This window comes from Acipenser ruthenus, chromosome 2 (assembly GCF_902713425.1).
Source record: "Acipenser ruthenus chromosome 2, fAciRut3.2 maternal haplotype, whole genome shotgun sequence".
NCBI lineage: Eukaryota > Metazoa > Chordata > Actinopteri > Acipenseriformes > Acipenseridae > Acipenser > Acipenser ruthenus.
The window spans coordinates 84,323,786-84,349,179 of NC_081190.1; the positions used below are offsets into that span (position 1 = coordinate 84,323,786).

Here is a 25,394-nt window from a genome sequence, read left to right on the forward strand (position 1 = left end):
ACTCCAGGTTTAGCTGGCCAGTTAAATATTTAGCTAAATGTTAAATCTTGTAATTAGATTTATGAATTATATCTGAATCTACACATTTAAAAATATATTTATTTTCACAACATTTATTAATCTGAGGAAAAAATACAAGATTTAAGTTAAATCACATGGCACACCGTAAAATATTGAGTAAAAAATCAGAAAAAAAACATTTATAGCTGGAGATAGGAATGACTTCCTTTCATCAAATTCAAGCCAATCAAATGCCAAAAATAATTCCATATTTTTCACATACAGTACAAACTAAGACAGGCCAATTAGCAGGGAACTTTTAAAGGTATAAAATAAATGTATTGACGAGACACAGGCACAGGAGGACCTCTGCTAGTACTAGGGTTACCAGATTTTCCGAGTGAAAAACTGGGATTTTAAATAACAGTATATAATAACACAACTGTAATTTAAAATAATAATAATAATAATAATAATAATAATAATAATAATAATAATAATAATAATAAAAAAACTGGTGTATTTATTGCAGTTCACAACAGCTCATTGTTTTCTTTCTATTGTCATATAATCAAAACATGTTAAAGGTACACAAAACCAGATTAGAAAAAAATTAGATCAGCTGTTGCCATTTGAACGTGTGATATAGCTAATCAGAATTTACATAAATAATCTATGATCTTTTTTATTTTTATTGTGCTAACACAACCTGCTACTTTACGCTGCTGTTATATTACTGAGAGCACATGGATAGTTTTATACTTAAAAAAAAAAAAAAAAAAAGGAATACAGGAATGGAAATAAGCCTCCCATTGCATAGCTCTTTAATCCAATCCTGGTTTTACTATGAGTTTAATAAGACGCACCTGAGCTGTTTCCTATACACTGTGGCTAATCAGTCTTGCATTAAAACCTGGAACGGGTGTAACTGCTACGCAATATGAGTCTTATTTCCATACCTGGACCACAATAGCAAAAACGGCAAAACAATGTTAATAAATAAATAAATAAATACATAAATAAATAAAATAAAGGCTGAAAACTAGGACAATCCCATTTTACCAAGGGTGTCTGGTAACCCTACCTACTGTGGCCTTATAGGGCTCATCTCATCAGGGGATACAAAAACAGGACCAAGTTCTTTCTGACCCAGACGTTATTTGTTTCTGGGACATAGTATACTATGCATGACCAACAGTTAAATATGTATACATTATTTGATTACAGTAGCACACCAGAACGTTATAGCAGGCCCCTTATTTATTTAATTTTAAAACAATGTTTACAGTGCCTGTTTATTTAATTTCAAAGGTCCTACCTTACCCATATACTGTATTTTAAAATAATTTTTTTAAAAAAAATACACTGACCCTCCAGTGGTATGTGCTTTTAAAACGGTTCTTGTTCAACTACTCATTGTAGCAGTGCAAACGTCCTATGTAAACTACACCAGTCAGATTCTACACTGCTGAGATGTTGCTAAGCTACCCATTTTCCTAAATTAGTAGCCGGATGTGATGCCATGACAAAGCGACGCGTGCTTTCTTGTGAGAGGGGGAACGTGTGGACGTGAATTATAAACACGGTTTAATCAACAGTTTTAACTTTGTAAGTCGTAAAAATGAACAACCGGTTACAGGAAATCAGAGAGAGGCAGAAACTACGACGACAGCTTTTAGCACAGCAGGTAAGCAACGAGGATTAGTATCTCTTCAAGACTGTAATAACGGACGGGTTTACATCCCACGTAGATCCCCCTTCCTCAAACTGGCGGCAGGCAATGAATGTAACAAGTTAATAGTATTTGTTTAACTGTACATAATACAGCATTGTGTATATGTTTTATTTTGTGTACATTTCTTTTTATACGTGTGTCATTATTATGATTATAATTTTTTTACACTGGAGATGCTAAAAGACATTATACAATCTCGTCAATGGTTTAACATATTTAAACATGTACATTATTTTTAGTTTTTCTCTGCATTTAGTCGCTAAAATTGGTATCACAAGTTCATCGTGACATATGTAAAAGCATCGGTCTTGTGAGCACTGCACCTAAATATATTTATTTTTCAAAAGGGGAATAACTATTACTGTATTACATAAATTATAAAATCACCTAAATTGTTGTTAGCACAGTGTTTGGCTATATATTCATTGATGTAAAGTAAATATACATTAATGAACACATGGGTTTTAAATTGGTTTTTAAGTATTTTATAAATTACTTTAGGAAGACAAAAAAAAGTAAATACGCGTTCTAGTTTAACAGGAAGCGGTCCATGCTTATACCTGTTCATGTCAGTTTTCCCCCTTTAAAACCTAATTTATTATTGCTTTATGTGAGTTGTAACCTCCGCGATATAATAAAGCTGCTGCAGAGCTACAGGTTACATGATGCAGTACTCTGAATGTGTAATACTCTGATGATTCAGCCCAGGTAACAGCCCCAATTTGGTAAAGCTCATATTACCTAATACCTAAATATGTATTTTGCTTGCTTTATGTTGAATTATTATAAGGAGCATGTCAATTCATATCTGTAAATGTATTTTGTACTATATGAGAGTTGTGATTGGCTCGTAGCAGACTAAACCAGTTAATGCACCTCAAGAGTTAGGCCTATGTGCATGTAATTAATAATAATAATAATAATAAACTAAACATGCAGCAAAGTCATTTGAGTGTTGTTGTTCTGACAGTTTGAACAGTGCTGTAAAGTTAAGATAGCAATGTGTCAAATCATTTTCTCACTATTGAGTGAATGTTGACACCAAGGAAGACCCACAGATTAAGGAGGGTGGCTTCCAGCTGTGGCTGGTTGTGCAAACAAGTTGTTGGTTTGGTGGTCCTCGGTTTTGGCAGAATAGACTGCTTGTTAAAATGAATAACACTTGTGTATAGCATCAGAAATATATTTGATCATTGAGATGTAGGCTAACCTTAGCTTCCCATCTTGTTAAAAGTAAGCAATTCATTTATTTTAGAATTTTAATTCACAATTTATCTTAAACACTACATACTTTAATTCAGGATTAAGATTTTAGAATTTTTGTTAGTTGTTGCTAAACTGGAAGCCAGCAGGCCTTTATTTAAACACCTCTGCTTGTCAACTGACCTGTTGGGTGTCGCTTTGGCAAGTTACATTACACCTTTGTAGTTCCAACTCACCTGTCAACCATACAGGACGGCAGCATCTTCTTCAGTGTGGAGTAGTGGTTAGGGCTCTGGACTCTTGACCAGAGGGTCGTGGGTTCAGTCCCAGGTGGGGGGACAGTGCTGCTGTATCCTTGAGCAAGGTACTTTACCTAGATTGCTCCAGTAAAAACCCAACTGTATAAATGGGTATGTATATAAAAAATAATGTAATTGTATGTAAAAATAATGTGATATCTTGTAACAATTGTAAGTTGCCCTGGATAAGGGCGTCTGCTAAGAAATAAATAATAATAATAATCACTAAGTAGTTAAACAATTGTAAAAGTAAATCAATCATGAACTCTGCTAATCCAGTACGATGATATATTCAAAATAATCTACAGTAAACATTATACAGTGGCCCTAGTTTTACGACTATGTAAAATATGAATTCATTTTGCTTAGACAGTAACAGCCTACTGTAGACTATTGAAAAGCAGAAGAATGATGACATGTTTGGAATTGCTCCAGTTTCCTTTCTGCGTTGAATAAATTTACATTCATTCATCAAACCAATAACCAAATCTACTCCCTTACAGCTGGGAGCTGAAAGTGCTGACAGCATTGGAGCAGTGCTGAACAGCAAGGAGGAACAGAAAGAGATTGAAGAAACAAGGGAGACCAGTAGGTTGGTACAGCATTTCAGAACAATTATAGTGGCTGTGTTACATACTGTATTGAAGCTTCTGCCTGTTCCCAAGTTTATTAAACCTCTTTGTACACTGTCCTCATTTGAGGACAGGTTACTTGTAATTTTTTTTGCATATTTTTTTGCATTTTTAACCTGTTATTTTAATTCTCTAACTATATTGTTATGGTGGCTTACTCTAATCGTGTTCACCTAAATGCAATGTATCAAATTACATAAATACAGCTTGTGTTCTGATTTATTTTCAAAGAAAAATGTGTTAAAGGGGTTAAATCACACTTGTATTTAACTTCATATTTTAATGTTACTGTAATGTTAACTTTTCAAAGCTTCTTTAATGCAAGTCAATATTTTTTAGGGCTTCATATGACACGTCTGCACCAGCTGCCAAACGTAAGTGCCAAAATGAGGGAGAGGTCACCGAGGAAGATGTTGAAGAACCAAAGGTAGGTGTGAAAATAATGTTGTGGTTTTTGTACTTTTGAAAGACTAAACTTATTTGTTAATTGTTGCTTTTGATGATTATTTGTCCACATATTTTTGTTTGCTATGAATTTTAACCCTCTGTCAGTAGCTATAATTGGGCTCCCACGTAAGACGGAAAGGGGTGCAAATACACCCCACATACATAAACACGGTTAACTTACAATCAAAAGAACACAAAACTGGTTTATAATATTATTGAAACAGTTCTGTATTGAAAAAAAAATATTGTTTTGAAGTTATATATAAAAAATAAAAAGCATGCTGTTAACAGTAAATGCTTTTAAAATGCCACAAATATAAACTAGAAAAAATAAATATTACAGGGCTTAAAATAAAAGCACTAAAAGTGATTTTATTCTATCATTCTATTCAACACATTTCATTAATGGCTATATGCACAAACTGAAGAGTTTACTGTTGCAGTAATTATTAAACAGCAAGCATTCAAATATTTGCAACAGCTATAATAAACAATAGAATTGCAAAAACTTAAGCTTTGACCTCAAATATACTTTCAAAAACAGTAGTGCAGTGTCGCAGTTGTGTCCTCCCTGCACGAAAATAAAACATGAGTCCATCTTTAAATGTACATAAAAAACATTACCTAAAGGAACTACCTAAGTATTCAAGTATAATCTTCTGTTGGAGGTAATAAGCAGGCTACTGTAAAAAATGCAGTACTCAAATGTATACACACATAGAGGCTCAATCTTGAATAGGAAATTGAGTACATACAGCTAAAAAAATGAATTAATTTCAGAAGCGGTACACCTTTTCTACATGTGTACCAGCTCCCGTGCAACTCTCAGCTCTATTCTGCAAGTAAACAGGAGCTGTGCGTAGATGCCTATACAGTATATGAAAGACACACTTTTATTGATCCCTGAAGATAGAGAAATATTAATCATATGTTTTCAGTGCTGTACTGTATCAGGTAATAAGCAGGATACTGTAAATAATGCAGTTATTAAATACAGTGCTGGAAACAAATGTATTAAACTGAACGATACCGACAAAAGAGAAAACTGAACTGAAACTGAAGTTCTGTACAATGAAAAAGTGTTGGCAGTTTCATCACTAAGCCAACGGGCATTTTTCGGAGCTCATCGCACACATAGCTGTTCATATTAACATCCCTTAATAATTATGGTAAGATAAATCAAAAGTTATGACCTAAATGATTCTGACAGCCCTCATTAGGGATAACTGCAGCTTCATACTTAGCCTGTGTTTTTCAGATGTCTAGGACTGTTTTCATATGCAAACACTCAGCCTGCATAACCTAACCTAACTTAACTATATATATATATATATATAATATATATATATATATATATATATATATATATATATATATATATATATATATATATATATATATTAATATCTCCTAAGAAATGAAAAGCTGATGCTGGAAGTTTGAGTTTTAAAAACAAATATGTCCATGATCACCGTGAAAAAATACAGCCTTAGTGATACAACAGCACAGATAAGCGATGTCAGTAAAGGGAAAGTTTAAAAAGATAGATTTTTAGGCAAACTGGTTGAAGATTTACCCATGGCTGGAGTTTAATACCGATAGTGGTCTGCAGTGTTTGCTCAACAGTAGTTTGCTAACCGCTGTTACAAAACCTGTACCACCTGTACAAACAACGCGGCTTTGGGGAGGAGGGGGGGAGGAAGGGGGGGGAGGAGGGGGGAGGACAAACCTCGAAATCGAAACTTCATCAGGCAATGTAGAGTGCTCTGCATGACAATGATGAACAGCTGGATGTACATACTGTTAGATGTTTACATTTGAGAGACTTTATATAGTTTCACAGTTCTTAATGTACAGTTGCAAAGGATTTACAGTTTTGTTATGGTGCATTGCTGGACACTCGATTCAAGAAAAAAAAAAAACGGTATGCTGATTTTAAGCATGAACATTCGAACCCCTTTCGTGAAAGCACACGTTTTGCTAGTTAAAAAGCAGGTAGTGAGAAAACATAAGGTAGTGTGAATGTATTACACAAAAATAAATGAAAACAAAAATCGATGCACTTCTCAAGATTGTGTTTTGTTCACTATTACGTTATCTCTCCTACTCGTCTCATAACCAATGGATCTGCTACTTATGCTATAGCTACTTGCTCAGGTTTTTTTTTTGTTGTTTTGTTTGGTATAAGAATTTGAGCAAAACTAATAATTATCTACCTATTGTGTGCATTTTTAGTATTGGGCTTTTGGGGGGAATAACACCGACATTACAAAACACAGGCCCTACGCGAACCCATATTTTGGGGGCCCTATGCATATTATGATGTTATTGGCATATTGGTTAATCTGGCCCTGCGTTGGGGACAGAGAGTGTGAGTGGAGTGGAGCGAGCCAATTGTATATGGAATGGGGGAGCGGAGCACAGAGCAGACGTTTCCAGCACGCTGTTTCACAGCACTGAGAAGAACTGAAAATGATTTTATTTTTACATGTTCAGCCATGGAATTTGCAAAAAAATATAAAAAAGAGGTGATGAATACAGATGCAGTCACTGTACAGTATTTTCCATCATGCCTGTGCATGGTAACCATTCATTTTTCCAGTTTCTGACTTGAGAATTGCATTAAAAAAAAAGCTTTTATATTCAATGGGATTGGCATTGCACTTTATAATTCATTATAAATTATAATTCAAATATATATTCTCCCCAGTGTTTAGCTGCCATATACAAATGTGAGAAATGTCATCGGTGTGTCCATCTGTCTAAGGTTATTACATAACCTATATTATTCTTCTACAAACAAACCCAGTATAAAGCTAATTTGATGCAAATTCCATGCAAAGTTTGAAATATGTGAGTGCATCGTACACAGCATCGTAGGAACCTGTTAATTGCAAGATGATATTTCCTAACTTTTTATTTTCAATTTACGCATTTTTTCAGTGCCAGTCAGTAATAATGTGAACGCGTCATCAAATTGAATTAGGCAACTTATCTGAACATGAAGGCTTTTTTTCTTTGCTGATCATAGTTGGGCATGAGGCTTGTTAAACTGTATGCCTTTATAGCCTTGTACCATACAAAATAAATCACATTCGTGTGATAATAAATAAATCTCATTTGTTAATGATCATTTTAATTTACATTCGAACATCAGTGAGATCATACAACAAAAAGGATGCAATATTGATCACAGACATAAAAAAAAGCTTCAGTCCCAGGCAGTGAAGTACAAAAGCATTTGCAAGGTTAATGGGTCAATGGTTTTGTTAGTTTACCAGAAGGTCCAGTAGCTAATATATACAGTAGCACCAGAATTATGCATGGGGGATTTGGTATTGTACAATAGCAGGAAGCTGCTTGCGTGAGAGACTTGGAGACCTCTGCTCTAATCGAGAAATAAATGCCTAGCTTTCAAAAAAGAAAAAAATTAACTTAAAGCAAGCTTCTGTTCGCCTCCATTCCTGTGTGTGTGGTACGTCCACCCGCATGCGGTTTTTGTAAAATGTCCCAAACAAATGGCGACCTTGTGGGTGCCCCAATTCTGCTAGGAGCCCTACGTTATAGTGTAATTTGCGTATAGGTTAATCCGGCCCTGGTAATGTGGTATACGTTATGTGTTTTTTACTAAGCTATACATTTTAAAAAAGGACATTTTAAATGTGTCTACATTACTTGAAGGATATTCATGTGTATGTGAAATAGCGGACAGTGAAGCATCAAAAACAAATTAAAATTGCATCTGCTAAAGAAATGGCCTGAAAACCCTCTGCTATTTTGATATTTTTTTTGAAATGCCTAAATGATCCAAACACAATGAAATGCAAACTGTGCAAGTGGCTCTTAACATGTGAAGGCACAACCAATTTCTGCAGTATTTGGCAATTGTAAGTTCACAATATTATTATTATTGTCGTGGACGAATTGTTGTGCACCCATTTCTCCTAGGTCACTCCTAGGAGACTTCGCTGCCGCTTTAGGCAGCTCTTATTCCTTCTTTCTTTTTTAAACGTTTTTGAGTTGGCATGGTGTTCAGACGGAAAAATCACACATTGACTGCCAGTGAACAGGAAGCGCAGTCATATTGAGCTCAGTCTAACAGTGTCCCTCCCTCTGCCAGTGAACACGTGCGATTGAAAATTTCTGGAAGCGCAGTCATATTGAGCTCAGTCTAACAGTGTCCCTCCCTCTGCCAGTGAACACGTGCGATTGAAAATTCCTGGAAGCGCAGTCATATTGAGCTCAGTCTAACAGTGTCCTTCCCTCTGTTTGCCCTTGATTAACCAGCGATTCAGCACAGTAAAAAGAATGGCAACAATAATACATTATGATAATGAGTCATTTTCACGCAGGACGAGATTAGACCAAATGAAATTGAATTGCGACAGACGCTGAGCAAGTTTGTGAATGGGTTGTAGATCAGATGTGCTGGTGGACACCGGAGGCAATGATGGGCAGCATACAGAGGCATTGTGGTGCCGGTGCCTTTGGTTATTTCACGCCCTGTATTGAGTTTATCACAGTTGAAAAAACAATGAATCTAGTTCTTTTTTTTGGTTTTAAACTTTTATTTCGGTTTTACCGAAAACTGATTGGATGTCAAAAACAGCTGAAAGAGTTAATAAAAGAACAAACCGGTCATAACTGACTTGCATACCTAGAATAAATCATTTATTCTCTAAGCGGTATGTGAAGTGTATATTTGTAACCCTCGGAAGGCGGACAGGGGTGCAAATACACCCCAAAAATGTCCACCATGTCCACTTTGAAGAAGGATTACTTCGGGTTCCCGGAGTTGGACAAGTATGTTCTTGGTATGAAAATAAGGTGAAGCGATTAAAGTGGTGTCTCGCAAGCTGAAAACACGTTGGGGTGAGTTTGCACCTGTTGTTGCTGAAGAAGAGTTAAGGAATCTGGCTTCTATAAATCAACATGTGACATTGGTCTTTTTTTTCTGACAGTATCTATATCTCTGTTTTTAAAGGATGAAGTAGAGCCACAGCAACCCCATGAGAATCTGCAATATGAAGAAGAGGTGTATAAAGATTCAAGTACTTTCCTCAAGGTAAAACCATGACCACTTCATTTGCGTACATCTCAATTCCAGTAAAGACAATACTGTGTGTGCTTTCATACTTGGAATTAAACAGGATTTAAAAAATGCTGCTATATTTTGTAAGAAGACATTTGAATTTAGTGCGAATGAAAGATGAGGGACAATGGTAAAGGCTATAGTTACTGGCCCTGTGAAAGCTTTCCCTCCTGGTTCCTGGAGACACGTTTAGTTCTGACCAAGATAATTGTTTTATGATGTGGACTAAAACCTAATTTTGTCTTTGAGAGTTAGAAGAACTGGAGGTGAAAGAAATTAATTGATTGTGGAATAAGACTGTGATACCCAGCTGTATTTGTGTATGTGTGTTAAATAAATTAAAAAATCATTTTTTGTTTTAATGTAGTATTGCACGTAAAATGTGAGGTGGGACAGTTTAATCGTTTTGCTTTTTTGTTCTAGGGAACTCAAAGCCTGAATCCACACAATGATTATTGCCAACATTTTGTGGATACTGGCCATAGGCCACAGAACTTTATCCGTGACGTGGGTATGTGAAACATTTAATAACTTGCCATTTAAATTTGTAGTTGTAATGGTTTTGATTCCATAAATTTAAACTACACAGAGCTGTTATTTACAATTGGGTTTATGACCACATACAGTGCCTTTTAGCAAGTCCTGTTTTAAGTATTGACTATGTATGTACAGGTCTTGCTGATAGGTTTGAGGAGTACCCAAAACTCAGGGAGCTGATCAGGTTGAAGGATGAATTGATTGCGACAACAAACACCCCTCCTGTGTAAGTGATCCTTATCCAGTTTGAGTATGCATTGACTTCTTTAAACTATATGCCTTCCAAGCAGCCCAACTATTTATGTATATATAATGTATTAAATATAATGTATTTAAAGGACAGCAGACAACATACTTGCTTCACAAGATGAAGCACTATTTATTGTAGCTTATGTTGCCCATTGAAAGAGGATTAAGTTGGTTTAATATTGGCAACATTTTTTGCTGTCTAAAATTAATAACTGGACAGAAGAATGTTGATCCTAGTGAGTAAATAATTGGCTGATATCCTTAAGTGTTCCCTGTACTTGTGAAACAGCTGTATTAATGACAGGGTTCAAAAGAAAGTGGAATATATGAAAGATAAATGCAATTTTTTTTTATATTAAACTTTGACAATGACATTTTATACGTTGTCAGACAATTAAATGATATTCATGGTATGGTGGTTGTCTCTATAAAATAACATAGGTGTAATGTAATAGTTTCATGTCCTCCCCCTCCCTCATTTTAATTCCAACAGGTACTTGCAAGCAGATATGGAGACCTTTGATTTGCGTGAACTGAAATGCAAGTTTGATGTGCTTCTCATTGAGCCACCTTTGGAAGAATACTACAGAGAGTCGGGTATCGTAGCCAATGAGAAGATCTGGGCATGGGATGATGTGAGTGGATTTATTGCAGAAAAGTTGGAGAAAGAAATTGTCTCTCTTCCCGGAGCCAGACTGAACCTTCACGTACCTCTAGTGTGTTTCTGGTGCCGTGATATGGACAGAATTGTTGTGAAGTATGTATACCACAGAGAGCAATGCCGAACTTGGCAGGTGGAGTACCGAGCATAGAGCAACAAGATTCCAGGACAAAACCCACATGTCATCTAAATGGTCCTGTTTTTGACTCCTAAGTGCAATTGCATAATCTGGCCTCCTGCTCGGTTCCAGATAACATTTAAAAACAACATGTGTTGTCGCTGGGATACAAAGTACATTTCAAATACTGTAGGTAAAGAATACATTCTGTCCAGGAGTTCAAAGTGGTGTACAGATTTAACTGCACTATGTATTTGGTAGACGCAAAGTAACTGACTCTACTTTAAAAGCTGATGTGCATGGTATTTTTATGTTGTTGAAATAATCTTCAGAATTTCACAAACCAGACAGTTTTTATTGCTACAGTTTTTACCAAGACTGTTTTTAAATAGTCTCTTCACCCCTCAGATGATGAAGCTGGAAATAGAAGAAATTGCAGCACCAAGATCATTTGTCTTCTTGTGGTGTGGATCGGGGGAAGGACTAGACCTGGGCAGAGTGGTACAGTATCTCTTATTAAAACTCGTTTCAAACAATATCCCCATTTTTACATTTACAGCCCAATTAAGAATCATTCTCTGCAGATTACTTTTTCGACACTACCATCTGAAAGTGGAAGGTGTTCGGCACAGAGCCACATAATTCCCAGACTCCTAATGGCAGAATATTATCAAATATATTGTTTATAATGTAACCTTTATACACAGTAGCTTTGTGTGCAGTTTAGATACAGAAAGCCTTCCACACTGTAATAAATCATGCTTGATCACTCTGTAAACCAGTCATGTTAAATTCAATATAGGTGGAAACGATTCGAATTCTAGTGTACATATTCATTTTTCATATTGTTTTGTATTCAAGCATATAGAACAAACTATAGGGAAAAAAGAAGAAAACCATGACTGTTAGGGTCAATGAGTGGTTGTGAAAAAATAGTCTGCATGTGATTTAGTTGTTTTAAAAGGAATGTCAATATACAGTGTATTTCCATAGGCAAGGTCCGTTTATAAATCGCTCAGTGTCTAACTGGATTTACTGTTTGAATCGACTGTTGCTATCAGTAGTTAATTTAAACAATGCTCAGTAAAAAAAACAAAGTAGTAATTACAGTACAAGTACTGATGCTCATTTAGCATGTCTTGCTTAAAATTTGCTATGACCGCCTTTGGATTTATTACAGCTTCTAGAGACTTGCTCAGGACTTTATTTTTTTATTTTTTTGTCAGCCTCTTAAATGTGCTCTGGTTTCAGAATCTAACAACATTTTTTTTTAGATACACATTGCATTCTGCAGCAAATACAGTATAGGAATTAAAGATGCTGTATAAACACACTGTATATGAACTAATTTTAACAGAACTCTGAACTATTTTCTGGTTCTATTTACTCTGCATTCAAAAGAAAACTTTATACAAAACGTCAAAAAATAATTTCCAAATCTCTTTTCTTAGTGCTTAAGAAAATGGGGGTTTAGAAGATGTGAAGACATTTGCTGGATAAAAACAAACAAAAATAACCCTGGGAAAACAAAAACCTTGGACCCCAAGGCTGTCTTTCAGAGAACAAAGGTACAAAACATGTCCACACTAAAAATGCATAGTTTTGCTTAAATCATAGCTGGTCAATCCATACTCCATTCTCTGTAGTTGTCTTTATGGTAGGAGGTGACCTTGGGGTGCTTTTTCTAGCTCTTTGGTAAAGTCACTGAACACAGTGAATAGAGTCCCAACAACGTCTTTTATTCTTCTGTATAGTCTGCTAAATGTGGTGGTGTCATGACCTTCAGTGGTTGATTTCTGAAGTTCCTTTATTGCTATCTGAAAGCTCTGTTTTTTTCTTGAAGCATATTAAAATGCATATTAGGGGGAAGCACAGCATCCTGGAACTCTTTTCAGTACTTGCTGGGAGGGTGCTGTAAAGAGGTGAAAGGCCTATTGTCCCTTTTCTGTTTGTGCATTGCCGTAGTCATTATTGCCTGTCCAGTTCCCTGGGCGGGGGCGGGGGCGGGGGCGGGGGGGGGGCATTTATGTTGATAAGAATATTAACACTCCCTGTTAAATGATTGTAAGTAAAATAATACAAGATATTTTTAAAACTACAGTGTTTAGACACCAAAGAGTACAAGTAGGTGTCCTAAGTGATTTGTTTCTTGTAATTTTAGGAACACTGCTTGATGGGAATCCGTGGCACTGTGAGACGAAGCACTGATGGAGATTTCATTCATGCTAATGTAGACATTGACCTGATCATTACAGAAGAGCCTGAGATTGGTAACATAGAAAAACCTGTGGAGATCTTTCACATCATTGAGCACTTCTGTCTAGGACGAAGACGGATGCATCTCTTTGGAAGGGATAGCACAATCAGACCAGGTTTGTAAGAAGTATTAGTGGAACAAGGAAAAACATGCAGCTTTACCTGTATGTGGGAACTGTGGACACCTCGAGGTATATGTTCAAATTAGGACTGAATTTTCTGCTGATTTAGGGGACCTTCAATTAAAATATATAGGTAAAAAGATTGACATGAAACAAAAACAATACGTTGATCACTATACATAACACTTCCCTTGCAAGTTGGGCATTTTGGTGTGTCGTACCTGCATCTGTATTCGATTCTGACTTTGGCACATTGGATTGCGTGCACATCCTAATCTGGACTCTTCACTGTCAAGAGCAGCTTTTATATATTTTTTATTTATTTATTTTTAAACATATTAATGTCACACAACAGACGGAGAAGTTTTTTTCATTTGCCATTTTAGACCTGTTGAGAATTCTGGCAACCATGTCATTTATGGCAGACGCAGACATAGTTTTTTGCCTCCGAATACATGTGGAGTAAAGTTAATTTGAGTACTGGGATATTTTTCCCAGGACTAAATAAAATAATATTCCACATTGCTGTTTTCACATCACAATACTAAAGTCTTCTTTCGTTGATCAACCAAGGAGGACTAACATCAAGCGAAATGGACCGTGATTTGTGAAGCATGCTGAAATAAAATATGATCGGTGGTTATACTGACGTTAATGCTGGCCGATAGTAGCTAACAGAAACTGAAGCTGTATGATAAATGATAATGCAAGCCAAACTCTAACAGCAATGACTTGTGCTGAATGAAAGCTGGATAGCATCACCAGTCTTCTGGGGGCATTTGTGGCTGCACAAAATCACACTGGTGGTCACATTTGAGAAACGCTAAATGATTTAAATTTCAAAACGATGCTACTGGGTTTCAGTGCTTTATTTATTTAAATCTGCTCAACAGAAATGTCTGCCTCTGGAAAGTAACTTCCTTGACGCCTGTTAAACCAGTTGATGAAGTGTAAATGCATTTAATTGGCTGTAAAATGGCAAATTGCTCAGCCTTTTTCTACTGTTGTATAGTTTTGTAGGGGATCCAATGGCTTTGAAATACATTGTAACAGAAGATTTGTTTGCTTAACCTTGTGAATTGTAGTTTGGGGGGGGGGGGAAGGGCTTACGAGTACCCATGGACTATTAGCACTATAAACATTTACGGTTTAATTACCAATACTGCTGGACCCATTAAAGAATCCCAGGATTTAAGGACCCCAACATTCTTTCCCACAAATCTAATGCCTAGCCTAAGTGACTTTCACATACCCTGCATAGCACATCTCTTCCTTGAAAAAATAATGTAACATGTATAACTAGACTAATCATAGGAAAAAGTGATATAACTAAAGATTTGTACATTTTAAATACACTGTATAAAGTGTGTGGTGGGGGGAGGAGAGGAGAGGAGAGACAGTATTGTTTGACTTTTGCAGTGGTAGACATCAAAGATGTAAAGTATACTGTAGTAACCCAGTACATATTGCTGAATGAAAACCAAGCATAGTATATATTTTTTAATGTAATTACTTTAACAGCATTATATAATTCAAGAAATAATGCCCCAGTTAATTACAGTTGATTTAATTGAACACATCAACAAATATTGCATTATGGTTTTAAAAAGTATATTTGAGTATTACAGGTAGATCAATGGTAATTGTGTGCAAACACAAATCTCAAAACCTTTTATACAGCATTTGAGTTAGATATCCCAAACCACTGTGAAAGTAAAATCACTCTCAAAAATTGAGGTAACATGGATTTCTCATTCTTATAAATAAAACATTGATTTAAATACATCCTTGATAAACAAATAGTGAATGCTTGAATTGTTAAATATTCACTCATTATTAATTTCCCTCTGTTTTTGGTCTTAGGATGGCTGACAGTGGGCCCAACTCTCACCAACAGCAACTTCAATGCAGAAGCATATGCCTCCAACTTCAACTCGACAATGACGGGGTGCACAGAGGAGATAGAGCGGCTGCGCCCCAAGTCCCCCCCTAACAAATCAAAGTCTGAGCGAGGAGGTGGGGCCCCGAGAGGTGGAGGAAGGGGTGGCGCGTCTGCAGGACGTGGAGACAGGGGGCGGGAGCGGAACAGATCCTTTCGGGGTGACAGAGGGGGTTTTAGGGGGCGTGGAGGGCCTCACAGGGGAGGATTCCCACCACGATGATGTTAGCAAAAATACTGGGGAAGACAGAAGATTCAGTGGCTTTTGTGCAGTATTTGCTAAGGGAGAAAAAACACAAATGAAAAACCTTGTTCCACTCTTGGTTATCTACTGAGATCCCATGAAAAAATGTACATTACTTACAAAAGGGGAGTGCATTTTAATCAATCTTAATGCCTAATCCTAGTACTGTAGACAACAACTATGGACATAATTACTGTATGTATTTTTTTTTTTACTAAAAAAAACAAAACAAAAAAACATTTATACTAAATATCTTAGATTTTAGTTATTTTAGTTTTTGAGCAACTAATGTTCATACTCTTGCTTTATCCAAGGCATTCTGTCACACTGGTATGTACTGTAGTTCTGGAAAGATACTCCATTATTTGTGTGAAAAGCATTATAAAGCTGTTAAACTGTGGGCAGTTTCATTTTTTGCATGCAAAAAACATTTAAAACAGAATTCAATGCAAGCCAATTACAGAAACTACTACAAGTACATCCACACATTTACAAGTATACAGGTACTTGCACAGTGTTTTGTTAGCATTTTTAATAAAATTTTAATAAAAAAAACGTTCCTTCCATCTAAACATGTTGCGCTTATTTTGACCTACAAATGTTTGTATTGCTTATTGTGTCTCCAGTGAAAACTTGATGCATAAGGGTGTTTTCATGCCACTGTTTTCAAAAGTATTGCCCCGTCAAAAGAATTCTGCTATTCTGTGTTGTATACTCTTGTGCTTCGTGGAAAACTTTTGGGTAGTCATTTACTGTGGAGCCATGATCTGTTGGTCATATGAGCTATTACAAGGCCAACCAAATGGTAAATCATATCCTATTGTTTTGTCTAAACAACGTGATCTAGTCTCATAATTTAGGAGATGGATTTATAAAGACAGTTTTGAAGCAAGAACAAAGAAAAGACAACTGCTGTAACAGAAATTATAGGGAAAATGTTGCACTTGCTTTAAAAAAAGGCTTCATTGGAACAAAGGTCATATCTAGGGTTAAAAGCATTTTTAGATCCATTTACTTCAGCAACCTGAAAATAATGGTCTAATATCATCAATTTTTCCTGTAAACTTTGAGGTACTTTCTTTGATTCCAGTGCCAGATGAATACAAAGTATAAAGTAGATTTAATTTCAGTATCTTGTGATTTATAGGTAAGTAGATCCAATGCAGTTTTGGATTGAAATCCAATTTGGTTACCAACCAATCATCCAGTAAAATACCTTTTGACAGGGTATCCTGTTGTCCATGTAGAATCATGAAATGATCATCAAGACTAAATAGAAACCACCATTTGTGCCACAGTGCTCGTCCTTCTCAGTAATATAGCATGTCTACAGAAGCCCATTTTCTCTGGCAAACTTACTGATTGTTCTGACTGCTGTACAAAATATATTTTTATCTTGCTTGACTTTCTGAGATGTCTAAGATTTGGTCAGAGACATTTTTGTCTTGCCAGAACTAATAGAGCTTACCCAGCCATTGTGGCAGCCTGGATACATGAGGCTGTGAAGCTGGGTGTTTGAAGCTTGTAATTGGGATTTGCTTTGTCTTTTGTCCTATTTTTGTGTTATGTAAGTCGTTTCCTTTCTTTTCTGAGATGTATTTACGTGTTAGTTTAAAAAACAAACAATATACATTGTATAAAAACAGCACTATATTCAAAATAATATCGGGCAACAGCTATTCAAAGTACAATATAACTGACTCAATATGTAAACCAGAAAAAGAGGACCGGCAGGCTTACGTCAACATTCTTACCTCCAGAGGTGTCATTATACTGTACTGCCATCACTTATTGTGCCATTAGGAGAAAGGCATGCATAAAAGAAGGTAAGATTGTTTTATTATGTCTTTTCTTCTGTTTTGGAAAGATAAGAGTGAGCTAGGAACAATGCAGCATCAAATGATGTATGTTTACAGTCCTGGTTAATCACTCAAGCAGTAGTCTTGAATCTGAATATAATAGGACAGTATCGTCCGGTTAGGCTAGTTGGCATTTATGAAACCAGCCATTCTTAATATAATCTTTTATTTAACAATATGTTTCACCCCTTTAAAGATGAAATACGCCCTACAAAAAAAAAAAAAAAAAAAAAAACTTTGGTCACTGTTACATGAAGATACTTAAAAGAGCAGGATTGAAGACATTACTATAAACGTTGGAGAAGTTGCCCCCTAGTGGCACCATGTTTGTAGGAACAGCAGCATCTGTAATCCTGCAATTGTATTGTCATAATGTATTATACGGAAAAGGGGTAAAATAACGACATCAAATTACAATACAGGTACATGTGTTTTTTTTTTTTTCTTGTATTTTTTTTACAGAACAATATATCTAACAGTACTTACATTGTTGAGAGCAAAATCACAATTCTATTTAAAAAGTGTCAAGTTGGTAATAAAGAATTTTTGGAAGATTATAGCATTGGTCAATATACATTAAGTAGTGTTGGCAGGCTTTATTTAATTTTTTATTGGATCTGTATCTGTAGGCTTGTTTTATTTTTATTTTCTTGTTTTCTAACTTACTATACTTTTAAATACTGAAGGGCCCAGTATGGTTTGGGGATAATTTTAACAGTGTAAGAGACTAACAAAACTGAATGGTTAAATTTTATCTCACAAGGATATGTACTGTTCAGTTTGACTTCAGAAATGTGATATAATTCTATATAGCACATACTTTATTTTGATCTGTGTATAATGTGGCCTATGTTCTTCTTGGATCCCAGCCTTTGTGCACCATTGGAATGTCTGCATGTCATTGGTACTACATTCTATGAATGGCTTTGTTTGAGCTCTACAGACACCTTCACAATACAAAGCAGTGGTGCTTGACTTTGTCACATACACCCAGCGGGAACACAATCATTTTCTTGCTCACATTTAAATACTCAACATGCTGTCCTGTGAATACTTCATGTGAAAAATAAGTTAATGCAATTCAGGTGAATTCCCAAGTATTATAAAATGCACCGCTATACTTTATGGTTGTAGGTGCCAGAGTGTAGAACATTTTTACAATAAATCATAAACTATGGGAAAATAAATAAATAAATATCATTTTCAGCCAAAAACAGTGGTCTTATTGTTTATACTGTATCTTCAAAGATGTTTAAGAATGCAATGTTTTTTGTTTTATTTTTTAAATTACAGAAAGTCAGTCGAACCAAAGGCATATTGAACCTAGGCCTCCAAAGATGGCCTAGGCCATCTGTGCCGCCTAGCCCCCGACGTGAGCATTCACACCCAAACAGTGTTGGTCATTACTTGTTCTAGATGAAAAACAAACAAGGAACAGTTCTACAAATGTTTATTGATACACTGGAATGTCATTGAAGCAAGAAAGTTATAAAGGTCACTTACATTTAAATGTTGTAAAATGTTTTATTTTTACAGGCAGTTATGCAATGGATATATATCTTTTTTTTTCTTTTCTCCTTTTCTACCTACTACCAACCCTTTACATTTTTACATTGATTAAAAAAATAAACAGGAAACAGTCTTCATCAACTGACCCGATGACAAAAGACAGTGATTTTGTATTTTTGTTTTGTTTTAAATATCAACATCCTGTATCAGATAATGATGCACCTAACTACACAGGATGAGTTTACTGTGCGTTTACACTCCAAATGTATAATGCTAGGCCATACACAAGTGGTACCTGAGATGCACATATATCCATAATATTCCATTTACATTAATTTCAGTTTAATAAAAATACAAATCTGAGCCAGATTGCTGGACTATGGCTGTATTAAGGTGGCTCCATCAAAAGCATTAAACATGCAAGATAAAATTGATGTTTACTTGATTTCTTTTACAGACATGTACTTCTCTGTATTAAAAAAAATGTCCAAAAACGCTTATAAGCTGTAAGCTGTAGGACACAAAGTCCACAGAATACTTATTTGAAATGCACATGTGAATTATCATATAAGTGACATACTAATATGAGGTAACTGTATTCAAAAGGGAAAGGTGTAGCTTCATTGTTACTTTTACTGTTGTCTCAAATATTTAGATTTGTTTATTTATTTATTTTTTAATAAGGCATCCATTAGGAAAACAAAGAGGCAGTACTTTGGCGAACATATCAAACTCACCCAGCTCTACTATGTAGTTACTTAAGGTTTGATCTGCACATATATGACAGATTAGAATACAAAACACACAATGACAAGTGTTACATAATGGTAATAACAACACAGAAGAAATACTACACAGCCAGACCTAATACACATTTTAAACAATACCAAATAAAACAAAAAAAATATGTTTGTCAAAAATGGAATATGAACAAAACTTATGAAAGTTGGGAATTGTTAGGACTTTGAATAAATAATAAAACCCAACTGGCACATTTTAAAATACATTTACTTTGCTGGAATGAACACTCTGGTTATAATTTTTTTTCCCCCAACTGATGGCCCTTGAAGATCATTTCACTTATTTTAGTTTCTGACTAGTCTGATAGTAAAATTTGTAACAAGAACTTTTGAATGACATGTTTAACAAAAGGACTGAAAATATGTTTTAAATTCATATACATTCTTGTTAGTAAATACACACACACCATTGGTAATAAAGCACTTGTTTAATTAAACTAATTAAGGTACAGATTGAGATAGATTTGGAAACCTGTTTGCAATCTGCTTTATACGTATGAATTTTATGAGCACTTGTTGATGTTGACAAGACCAAAAAAATAATAATCTAAAATGTTATTTTGTTTAACTTTCCAATAACTCATGAATTCCTTTAAAAGAAGAATCTGCTTTGCAGGATAAAAGACTGGCCTTGGTTTTTTTTTTTTTTGCAGAATCCAATACAAGTTTTCAGACTGAGATGAGTGAAATGTATTGAGGCAGTATCTTTAAGTGAGTAGTTGTCTGATCTCTTTGTGAACATAGCACAGAAAATCCATGTAGGAAGCTCCTCCATACAAGCCTTTGTCTTCTACCAGGAACTGTCTGAAAATCATCTCTGGTTTGTCTTTTTGCTTTACAATCATCAGCTGTGGAAAGAGTGATCCAGAGTTAGCATATGTATATTAATTTTGCTGTTACCTCTTTTAATGACAATGCTCCTCAGTTATTAAGCATTTTATTCCAGGGTGTAATTTGCACCATTTGTGAAACAATCCCTCAATAGGGGTGAGTCCAGAATCAGAATCAATCACACATTCATGTAAACCCATAAACAGACCCAGATAATTACATGGCAGCCTTAGTAGGTTGGTGTCAATGTAGGGGGCTTTGTAAAATAGTTTCAATGTTAATTTTGTATGCCAAATGATATCTGAGATAAGTACTGAATTGGTTCATTTTTACAGTTTCACATTTGAAGGCAATATGTAAAAAACATGTGGCTGCTATCAACCAGAACCAATATTAGTCAGAGTAACACGATATGGCACACTATTAAATGAAGGCAAATGAAGTGTTTCTGTAACTCTGCAAATATAGTCTCTATCTTAAATGGTTTCTGTGGTACAAGGTGTTGAAAATGCGATGACAGCTCCTTTCAAACTCTACAGATTAAAACCATTACATAGGCTTGGAGGAGGTTGTACCTTCATTGAATGAGGCCTCTGGCGGCGTATGTTGTCAATAATTGACCTGAGCTTTTTCGAGTAGGGGTTGTCCAGCTCTAGAAGTGTTGTCTGCAAAATAAAATTTGTTTATTTCACAACATCACATAAACACAAATATGTAGCGAATGCTTACAATCAAGTCATAGGACATTTTTATATTATTTATGTATCTTCAGACACATTTCTTATGTTATACTACTTTATCTTTAAAAAAAAAACATAGTAATAATATTTTTACATAGTTTATTCAGTTCCTGCAATTAAAAAAAGGATGAAATTAGAGATTACTAATCCTATTTAATACTGATAATTCACATTGCGTAATGCTTAAGACTGTACATATTTAGTGCTGTTCACTTACTGCCTCTGTGTTGATATGTGCAAATGAAGGTACATTGAAGATGCTTTGAATGGCCTCTGGAGGGGAGGCCAGCCCCAGCCACAGGAACATATGCTTGCCATTCTCGAGTAGGAAGATTCCTCCCTCAGACAGGCGCTCTTCTGAACATCGGACAGCAGAGGGCATTACATCGCTGTTCACATCAATGTTGTGCTGTGAAAAAAATAACATCACATCTTAGTACACTTACTGCTTCTCGGGTGAACGTTATTTCAATTTGCAAGGAACAAATATGAGTATGAAAGGATATGTTATTTCAGTTTTTTTAATTTTATTTCAGTAACAGTCTTCATTTTTCAAACAGTGCCAAGGATTACAGATGCACCTACATTTCTGAAGTCTTCTATAATAATTCTCCTACATTATTAAAGCAATATTGTGTATTTTTCAGAATAAACTAATTTCTTCTATGGTCTACAGTATTTCCCTGTGCATGTTGTCAGTTGACATAGAAACCATGTACTGATGAAAGGAAGCTGTCCCTTATTCTTTAAACAAAATGTTGGCTATTCTAGCCTTAAATAAAAGTGTTTACGTACAACAGGTATAAGTCTTGGGTAGAAGAAAGCCTGGGAATCAGCAACATCCATGGATATCACCAACTGCCTCTGATAAGCTCTTTCATCTATAGAAATGTCTGGATTACCGACCAGAGGATAGCTCTTCATCAGGCAGTTCATGTAGACTGGAAAGATTTTCATAGCATCTGGAAGAATCAGCTAAAGAAACAATTGAATAATTTAGAATAGGATAATGAACAGAGTAAATTACCAAGCACATTTATGGTGTGTTACATTCAGCACTCGGTTATCAGACCCCTTCCTTCACAAGTTGTCCTGAGGGATACATGAGAGTGAAACTGAACCAGAAAAAATGAATATCTAACATCATTCTCCTAGAAATAATCACCAAGAACACATATGTTTTATATAAAAATGTAATTGCTAAACTGCATTACATTTACAATAACATGCAAACAGTGTATACTACAATTTAAGTTACAGCAAAGGAAAACAACATTTATAGTTTACATTTACAGTGCTGTACTGTATTCAAGAAGCAGTGAAAAATGCACTGAAACAAAAAACAGCACACCCATAACTTTAAAACATATTATTAATAATAATAATAATAATAATAATAATAATAATAATAATAATACTGTATTATACATACAATATAAAGTGCCAGTGCACATAAGAGCAGTGTTGCGGCTACCAATCGCTTTTATCAAAACCAGTATCCTCAACATTACAGAAACTTTTAACTTTGTTCAGTTAGTTAAAAGCTACACAGTAAAGCAAATAACACACATATCAGTAGGTTACAGTTCAGTAGTTACTGCCGATTCCTGGTTGTTCTTAACCCAGGAGCATGTTGGGACACTTACGTGAGAGTTAATAACAAGCAATAGTGCTAGTGTAACAAAATACAGATGGGGTTGGAAAACGCACGTGAAGGTTATATGTAGTATTTTATAATAGAATCAATCTGTTACAGTGCCGAACGACGATCAAAAGAGAGTGACAGATAAAACGGGTGCTGACTGTAGTAACAAACATGATTTTCAAAGTATATTTATTTTTATAAATCATTCATTTTTATAACAGCCATTTTTTGCTACTACTCTTAATTTGAATGCTTTTCCAACACTGATTTCCGTGAAATATTATGTGATCTATTATATTTAAAACGGTTGATTTCCATTCAATTTTGAGTCTTCTTCTGTAAGTGTTACCATCAATTATCTTCCTGCTGCAGTATACACCACCCACTCGATATATCGCGGGTGTTGGGGTCCAAAATAAATCCTCTATATATCGAGGGCCGCGACATAGCGAGAGACCCATAGAAAAACAAATAGGTTAATGTAATTACAAATACTGTACAGCCACTCCCTCGATGTATCGGGTGCGCCAGGGTCCAGTATAAATCCTCTACGCAACCTACTTTTTCTCATTTTTCGTATAAAAAGCAGCACACAATTTTAATTCGTACAGCGGAGGCTTGTTGTTAGGGAGCTGACATCACTGCCTTGTGGCTTTTGTTGGTGCGTTGCTGCCACATGTAAACACCTCGTTGGCTAAAATAAAAACCGCTTCAGTAAGTAGATATTTAATTTGCTTTGTGTTATTGTGCAGTACGTGTGTATATGATAACAGTATGATATTAATGCTTTGTTTTTAATTGTTTTGTATATTGTTGTTTGAGATGTGCAGTACGAAATAAAACGAACAGTACTTCTAAGTGCCTATATGTATATTGCAGCTAAGGCATCCGTAGTTAGACAGTAAAAATGGGGAGCCAACTCCAGGACCGCGATATATCCGAATCCGCAGTATAGCAAGGGGCGATATAACGAGGGGTGGGTGTATTACATTAGATTGTTATTATCTTGATACAAAGTGAGATATGCCATCTACATTTAAAAAAAAAAATAAATAATCCATCACATAAAGTGATTAGGCACCAGGAAGCTGCAGCAACTTTTCATTTGTAGTGTTGTCTTAGGAGTATCTGGATATTTGAATACTGAAGTACTGAAGAAGAAAAAATGCATGCGATCAACCAAGAATTCAGAAGAACTGGTGGAGAACTTGGTCAGTCTTCTATTTAATTAGGTACTTAGCTTTAGTGGAAACATGTTTACAGACTGAACCATATCACAATATATAGACATGACTATTGACACATGGTAGCTCTGAATATTTTGTACTAAATATATTAATTAGATTTTAATAACTCAATTTTATGAAAACTGATAAAAGAAAATGGTAACTAGTGTGTTTTGTTTGTTTGTTTATTTATTTATTTATTTATTTTTTGTAAATACAATTTGAAAACTTAAAAGGAAGACAGGTGCTCTGCAGAGACGTGCAGCCGGCTGTGTGTGTTTACAGGGAACGGCAGTTAGAAATTCGCTGGCTGCGGATCCCTTATCTGCCAGTGGGCATGTCTCAGCAGATCATCTTGCTATAAAAAGGAGCCGTTGGATCATCTTGCTATAAAAAGGAGCCGTTGACACACCCTCACATCTGAGTGTTGCAACGGCAACTACTGTCTCTCTCATCTTCTGTCAACAGATACCCACACCCCCTATTACATGATCTAACTTCATATAAACTAACTTATAAAACTAACCTTTAAGAAGCCACAATGAAACATTTCTACCTCAGCTTCTACTATAACAGTATTTTATCCCAACGCATGACCTAGCAAGAAAGGTATGCATCAGTTAACTCTGTCTGATAGCTTCAGCTAAAGTCAGCAGGCATTTATTTTAACTTGGACTTTGTTCATTATACTTGTTAGTTCAAAGGCTCATGCTGCCATACTGAATATGGAAATGAATGGTCTCAGCTCTAGCTCCATAATATCACACCAAGCCTTTGGCCTTATAAGGCTGCAAAAGATTAAAAAAAAAAAAAAAAAACCCTACAAATGTTCTAAAAAAAGAGCTGGAAATGAGTTTACATTGCTTATGTAAGTCTCACAAGATAAACCAACACGCTATAATGGGGTTGAAATTCCACAGCTAGAAACTGATTATGTTACAATCATTATAATACCAGGCTAAATAACAGACACATATAAAAATGTTGCTATGGCAACAAGCTAACTCACAAGTTCAATGTAATATGGTACTATGTCGTACTAGTGCAAAATATCTACAAACGACATTCTGTCAGGTTCCAGTGTTTAACAGCACTGGCATGGGAATATATCGGGAAGGTGATTGGTACTTTGCACCAGTGAAGCCATTGGGTATCAGAAATCAGAAAGCCATGACAGGCAGTGACTATAGATTCATAAGGCCATCTACAATGTATACAAGGATAAAATTAGACAAAATCCTGTAAATAGA

At 35.4% G+C, this 25,394-nt stretch overlaps 2 protein-coding genes across 2 annotated transcripts in view; one reads left to right on the plus strand and one right to left on the minus strand.

The window, feature by feature from the left end:
• Positions 1–1,447: 1,447 nt before the first annotated feature.
• mettl14 (methyltransferase 14, N6-adenosine-methyltransferase subunit) lies at positions 1,448–16,106 on the plus strand. The gene is made up of 11 exons (XM_034015205.2): positions 1,448–1,687; positions 3,741–3,829; positions 4,209–4,296; positions 9,301–9,381; positions 9,832–9,919; positions 10,081–10,171; positions 10,688–10,829; positions 11,382–11,474; positions 12,425–12,541; positions 13,135–13,345; positions 15,215–16,106. The coding sequence occupies exons 1-11, from the start codon at positions 1,622–1,624 to the stop codon at positions 15,511–15,513; spliced, it is 1,365 nt and encodes a 454-aa protein (XP_033871096.1). The 5' UTR covers positions 1,448–1,621; the 3' UTR covers positions 15,514–16,106.
• Positions 16,107–18,826: 2,720 nt separating this feature from the next.
• LOC117409669 (protein transport protein Sec24D-like) overlaps positions 18,827–25,394 on the minus strand; it is a 50,805-nt gene continuing 44,237 nt past the window's right edge. The window contains exons 20-23 of the mRNA XM_034015984.3: positions 22,069–22,248; positions 21,491–21,682; positions 21,109–21,198; positions 18,827–20,550 (exon numbers count right to left, since the gene is read on the minus strand). Coding sequence (XP_033871875.2) covers positions 20,410–20,550; positions 21,109–21,198; positions 21,491–21,682; positions 22,069–22,248 — 603 coding nt within the window. The 3' untranslated portion in view covers positions 18,827–20,409. The remainder of the gene's footprint in view (positions 20,551–21,108; positions 21,199–21,490; positions 21,683–22,068; positions 22,249–25,394) is intronic.

Bases quoted from the DNA above. Each gene is read 5' to 3' on its own strand.
- mettl14 (XM_034015205.2), top strand. From the start codon at position 1,622: ATGAACAACCGGTTACAGGAAATCAGAGAGAGGCAGAAACTACGACGA. The intron at 1,688-3,740 runs GTAAGCAACGAG...ACTCCCTTACAG, and splicing joins GACAGCTTTTAGCACAGCAG to CTGGGAGCTGAAAGTGCTGA. The intron at 10,172-10,687 runs GTAAGTGATCCT...TAATTCCAACAG, and splicing joins ACAACAAACACCCCTCCTGT to GTACTTGCAAGCAGATATGG.